The sequence below is a fragment of the Pteropus vampyrus genome, unplaced genomic scaffold, assembly GCF_000151845.1.
Source record: "Pteropus vampyrus isolate Shadow unplaced genomic scaffold, Pvam_2.0 Scaffold139, whole genome shotgun sequence".
In the NCBI taxonomy this organism is placed as follows: Eukaryota; Metazoa; Chordata; class Mammalia; order Chiroptera; family Pteropodidae; genus Pteropus; species Pteropus vampyrus.
In genome coordinates, this window is record NW_011888920.1 from 36419 (window position 1) to 42909 (window position 6491).

At 38.9% G+C, this 6491-nt stretch overlaps 1 protein-coding gene across 1 annotated transcript in view; it reads right to left on the reverse strand.

Moving 5' to 3' along the window:
• The window catches only part of LOC105297437 (interstitial collagenase), a gene marked incomplete at its 3' end in the record, with an annotated part of 24829 nt that extends 19307 nt beyond the window's left edge, over window positions 1–5522 (reverse strand). Inside the window, exons 1-8 of the mRNA XM_011368105.2 lie at window positions 5276–5522; window positions 4623–4867; window positions 4380–4528; window positions 4001–4126; window positions 3099–3254; window positions 2844–2961; window positions 1618–1751; window positions 492–654 (exon numbers count right to left, since the gene is read on the reverse strand). Of these exons, the coding sequence (XP_011366407.2) occupies window positions 492–654; window positions 1618–1751; window positions 2844–2961; window positions 3099–3254; window positions 4001–4126; window positions 4380–4528; window positions 4623–4867; window positions 5276–5383 (1199 nt within the window). The remainder of the gene's footprint in view (window positions 1–491; window positions 655–1617; window positions 1752–2843; window positions 2962–3098; window positions 3255–4000; window positions 4127–4379; window positions 4529–4622; window positions 4868–5275) is intronic.
• Between the last annotated feature and the right edge of the window lie 969 nt (window positions 5523–6491).

A 6491-nucleotide genomic window follows, 5' to 3' on the forward strand; every position in this document is an offset into this window, starting at 1 on the left:
CCATGTGTCTCCTTGGAGCATGCCTTGTCTTTCTGAATTCTGGGTAAGCACATGTGCACTAGGCAAAGTGTTATATAGTAGCCAAGTGTCAATCAAAATGACCTCACTTGCCAATCACCTAAGAATGTCTTTGGGACCACCCATCATGGCCAAAATATAAGGCAGAGATTCCCACTTCGGGATTGTTACAGCTCTCTTTGCTAAAACCATGTGTCTCCTTGGAGCATGCCTTGTCTTTCTAAAATATACTTTTAATAAATCTTTTCTAAATCTCACTGACCTGTGATTCTTCACTACATCAATGAGGAAGAACCGAGATAAAATGCTAATTACACTTCTGTGCTGTTAGGCCCCATCCCCACTGTTCAAATCGCCCACAATGATAACGAAGGCAAAGAAACATGAGACTCATTTTTAAATGGTTCAATCTAGAACTTTCTTTCTATGTAGAGAGAACTGGTGCCCTAACATTTTCTGCACTCAATCTTTACCTCCAGTACTTGTTAGCAACAAAGAAGTACGTTTTCCCAGTATGTTCTTCAAAAACAGCAGCATCAATATTCTTCACAGTTGCAGGGAAGCCAAAGGATCTGTAAATGTCCTTGGGGTATCCAGGTAGCACTTCCTGTCCCTGAACAGCCCAGTACTTATGACCTGCCAATCAAGAAACAGTGATGAAAATATTTGTTCAGGGCATTAGTAGACAGTGAGTAGATTTCCAGCTAAGTTCTTAGTCTCACATGCTGCAACAGTGTCCTGGCTGCATATTAGAATGATTTAGGGAGTTTTTTTTTTTTTTAAATGCTGATGCTGGAATCCTACCCCAGACCAATTAAATCAGTATATATTTTAAAAGTTTCCTGGTGATTCTAATCTGCAGCAGCTTTGAGGATGAATGGTTTATGGGGTTGGGGGCTTCTTTCCAAAGCCAAATGTTCAAGTGACTAAAGAACTCATGATGCTACCTTAGTGATAGTCAATTCGTGGTAATTCAGGATTTCTCATACTTTAATGTACATATTAATTGCCTGGGTATCTTGTTAAAATTCAAGGTCTGGAATGGGACCTGACAACATGGATGGAATTTAAGAGCATTAAGTTAAGTGAGATTCTCTATATCTAACAAACTTCTCACTTGATGTCAACATTGCTGATCTGAGGACCACACTTTGAGAGCAAGCCTGCAGCATCCCCATCTGGCTGACCAGTGGGGACCTCCACCTCTCAGAGGGGAGTCATTTGTATTAATATAGCTCTAGGAAATAGCACAATTTAAATGTTCCTGTTCCATCCCCTCTACAGTACTGATCCAATTGTCTTAATTTTATTTCTCAGTATCCCCGGGGATGTAGAGACTGTTTAAAATGCATAAATAGTTTTCATAGAAAACACTTTCCTAAGTCCAACTTTATAAACAGGCCAAAAAATTTCTATCTCCAGTCATAAGCTTTTTATTTAAAATGACTCAGAAATATACTTTGCAAAAATGATGATGGATTCCCAATGATTTGTTGAGACTTAGATTTGTTAAATTCCATGGAGAGAGCTAGTACTCTCTTATATCTCAGCCAATAAAAAATTAATTCATAAAAACCGAAAAATAATTGGAAGCATTACCTTTGAAAAACCGGACCTCATCTCTATCAGCAACCTCATAAGCAGCTTGAAGTCCACTTGGCAGATTTGGCCAAAAAACAGTAATGAAATTGAGCTCAGCTTCTGGGTAGAAAGAATTTATGCGCATGTAGAACCTGGTTTGGAAAAAGAAAAAAGGTTTTGATCTAATCTATAGCAAGCTCTGGGTAACATCCTTCTTATTACTGGCACTGGTGGTGTGCTGATAAATGTTCGCCCTCTGGCTCTCCAATGCGGAGGTGGGGGAGGAGTGCTGGTTTGTAGCATGTGCTCATTTCCACAGTGGAAATCCTTCCACCAATACTCTGCATTCTGGGGTAGATATGACCACAAAGTGTTGAAACAGCATGGACAACACTTCAAAAAGAGAGACTGAGGAGAAGCAAGCCTTTCCGAGCACCCCTACTTTCTATGTGCTTTGGACTGCATCATTCAGAAAAAGACTATGTAATTATTTTCTCTGGTCCTTTAGGAATCAGTATGGTGTGCATGACAGGCCTCTTCCTCCAGTGTGAGGGGACCCTAGTCTTTTTGTGGCCACACAGTGCAAAGGAAGATCTAGGGTTCTCCTCTAAGGAGGGAAGTACGTTGTGATTGCTCACATCTGCCTAAGAGAGGGGCTTCGTGAACTCATGGGTTTTCCTTCACAATGGCTCCTACCCTTCTCTAGGTCTCTGGGGTGACAGAGTCCTATCATTGTCACAGGCTTTGGGAGGGCCTTCTCTTCCAGGATAAAAGGGGTGATACATAAAGGGGATCAGCATGGTGGCGCTATGAAAAAGACTGATTTCTCTTAATAAAGTAATAATATACTGATCATCATAAAGAGTTCAGTCAATGAAAAGAGCCCTGGAGTAGGGGTCAGAAGACCAATTATTGCTCTGTCACCAATGTTCTCTATGCTCTCAAAGGGTCTCCTTCCTTTTCTCTGCCTTAATTTACTGATCCGTGAAATGGGATTATATTTACAGGTCTTCTGCTTCAATGGTATTTTTTTTCTGAGAATCAAATGACAGAATACTTTTGGGAAAATGAAGCTGTTATAAGTTCATTAGGTTATGCAAATGAAAGCAAGCGCTATTATTATATAATCACGTATGTAAATAAATTTAAGATAAATAATGTGGAAGCATAGTAGTGGCCCACAGGGATCCATAGCAGTGAGTGTTGTTATTACAAATACAAAATAAGGAGGCCTGACATCTTACTTGTCTTTGAAGAACATCACTTCTCCCCGAATTGTAGTTATAGCATCAAAGGTTAGCTTACTGTCGCACACTTGTGGGGTTTTGGGGCCTATTGGCTGGATGGGATTTTTGGAAGGTCCTAAAGAAAAAAGATCTGGAGTTAGTGCTGCCTGGTATTGGAAGACTACATAAACAATGAAAAACAGCTTCTTAAAAGATACAACTAATGGATGTTTGAATGGCACCTTTGTCTATGATGTTTTTCTTTATACTTACCATATATGGTGTGGATACCATCGATGTCATCCTGCGAGAGCTGAACGTCACCGGTGAATATGTAGTTGGGGTACATCAAAGCTCCAATATCAGCAGAATGAGAGAGTCCGAGGGAATGGCCCAATTCATGAGCAGCAACACGATACAAATTGTAATCTAAAAGGGCAGATAAACTTATTTGCAATTGCTTGAAATGTTTTCAGTTTTGAGATATTTAATTAAGTAGTAATCTACAACTCTATAAGGACTAATGCTCATATTTTCTTCATATCTTTTAAAAAAAATATATATATATATAAAACTTTTTTCCTAAGATGAGAAGGGTGCATTTATGAATAGTGAAGAGATAGGTTAAAGCCTAGACTCTATGATTACACTGATATGATTAAAAGACAAACTCAGTAGACTGAGTCTAGCACAGATTCAATAATCTTGACAATGATTAGATGACACATATTATTTCACAGAGAGGCAATAGAATTCTATTAACACAAACTTTTTTCCTATTTACAAAACTGACACATGCTTAATTAATGCCGGAAATTTTGGAAAACACATATAACTCTCCTCCCTTAATTGCCACATGATCTTACTACCACTATTAAATTATGGTGTGTCCTTCTAGTAAAAAAAAAAAAAAATTCTATGTAGATGCCCACAAATAATACATTAGGATTTTTAATATTTTCTTAATAGAAATTTTAGAGTGACCTATTTGTAGCCAATAAGATGCTGTTACTAATATGTCAAAAATATCTTTTTCTTACAATTTTATAAATGTAGTATGAATTTTCTAAGTGGTAGTAGTTCCATTGATGCATTCTTTTACTTAAATCAACCAATTATTGCAATGAACTATGAAGGGGTAGGGGAACTGAGAAAGGCAAGACTAGTTGACTTACTTCTGAAATTGTTAGTCCACCATTCATCTTCATCAAAATGGACATCCCCTCCGATACCTGGGCCTGGTTGAAAAGCATGAGCAAGGTTTCCTCCAGGTCCATCAAAGGGAGAATTGTCACGATGATCTGCAGACAAAACAAAACAAAACAGAATTCAACAAATGTCCCCCTTGGGTCTTATTTAGGCTAACACAGAAGGGCAAGCATTTGCTTTGTTAAGAAGTCAAAAGGCTTCAATCAAATGTGTTATAGTTTCTCTCCTTAAGCTCACAAAATTAATATTCCTCTTAAACAAGAAATTCTAGCTGCAAAGCTGAAGAGATTAGGGAGCCAGGTAAAGTTAAGGTGAGAATACTTTCATGCTACAAGAATAGCTTACCTCCCCTGACAAAGGATATCATTATGTCTGCTTGACCCTCAAAGACCTGGGTGAAGGTCAGGGGTGAGACATTACTCCAGAGTTGAAAGGCTTTCTCAATGGCATAGTTCACATCTGCTCTTGGCAAATCTGGTGTGTAATTTTCAATCCTTAAAAATGAAATAAAATAGAGACAGATAAGACCTCATTTTTTACAGCTCTAATGGGAAATAGTGCTCTCATTCTGGTGCTCAGTCTGGTTACCTGTAGGTTAGGTGTGTACGCTCCCACCGAGGGTTCCCCTCAGTGAGGACAAACTGAGCCACATCAGGCACCCCGCATCTGGCCTGCTTCATCACATTTAGGGTTTTGGCATCTGGCTTCCCAGTCACTTTCAGCCCAAAGAATTCTTGCATCTGCTTCAGTTTTTCAACCACTAGGCCACTCTTTCTCTGCCTTTCAATTGGATTCCAATCACTCTTCAGGTTGTAGTAGTTTTCCAGGTATTTCTGGCGAAAGATAAAATTATCGAGACACTGGATAGGAAATCTTTCTTTTTTCTAAAGATTGATAGTATGAAGTTTTAACTAAAACAGAGAACTACTTGTAAAGATTGTGTTTAGATTTCATGGTTCTAATTATCTTTATTATTGGTGAAAACTGCAATTTCAGAGGAGAAATCTCCCTACTGTTAGTTACTATGAAGTCAGAATTACAATTTGTAGAGTCAAATTTGCATATTGTTTCTTTAGTTCCCTTCCACAGTCAACTAGAAAAAAGGAGTCTGCATGGCTAGATGCATTTTGGGGGAGAGCGAGCTTTTTTATACTACTACTACTACTACTACTACTCTGTTATACCATGGGAAAATGCAAATAAAGGCTTTTACATTTCTGGCATTGAAATTCAGCATTTACCTGGACCGTCTCCAATTCTTGCTCTTGTGTTTCTTCCAAAGTTGCTACTGGGAAGCTGTGAGACCCTGTGCTCCAGAGCAGCAGCAACAGCAGAGGAAGGCTGTGCATACTGGCCTCTGTCTTCCTTCTTAGGGAAACAAATCTGATAGCTCCTCACCTGCCTCTTACTCCAATATCTTAACTAGGAAGTTCCCTCTTTATATAAAAAGTCCTTGCACTTCCAGAAAGCCGGAAGAGGTCTGACTCACATTTCATAACATCCTTTCGATTAGCAGTGAATAGCTTGAGCAATCAGAAATGATGACTCCAAACAGATTATTTGGGTTTGCTTTGTGTTGCAATCTCGTGATTAATATCAAACAGGACGTGCGTGAAGAGAACACACTCCACCATGTAAACAGTTGTTTTCTCCGATGTATTTCTACCTATTTGAGAAAGGCCTTATTATATGGGATGCAGATCACAGAGTACTCCATGAACTATTTTTAAAAATAGGCTTTTGTTACTTGATTCTGCTGGTTGTAAAGTGCTACGTGTTGTACACACACCTTGCTCCCAGGTCAGAGGACAGAACTGCTGACACCATACGCTCTATGATTGTTCAATACCTATACTAATTGAAGCTTATTTAGCTCCACAGGCATTTACTTTGGGGTGGCTTTCCTGGGTTCATTGGGGTTCCCTTCTGTGTTTGCTAAGCTGCTTGGTACACTAATTGTGTAGCACCATGGTTTTCTTTAATCTTTATTCAGGCTCAGGATCTAAGAACCTTGGCTGAGAAGACCCTAGTCCATAGGTGGGGTATGAAATAACTCCCTACCCTGTGTAGACCCTGCCCATTAGCATCATGGGAAAAATAGAATCCTTTTCTGAAACCTGTCAGAATATACCAGGTGAGGCAGGGGCCAGCAAAAGATCAAGTGTGAATCTGGGGTCATATTTTTAATCATTCTTTTTTCCCCGGTTGTGAGCACATCTTTGCTCCTTGAAGCTAAGCAGCAATTATTTATTCTTTCATGTATATATCCATTCATGTATTTATGCATTCATCCATTCAAAGATCTCATTTACCATCTTCTGTGCATCAGTTAAAAGACCTTATTTAGTATCTTTTGTGCACCAGTTACTATGGGAGGGAGTTAATTAGCAAACAGACATCTTATGGGACAACTGAAGATAACTTTGACATGTCTGTATAAAGTCACACAGCTTAGTT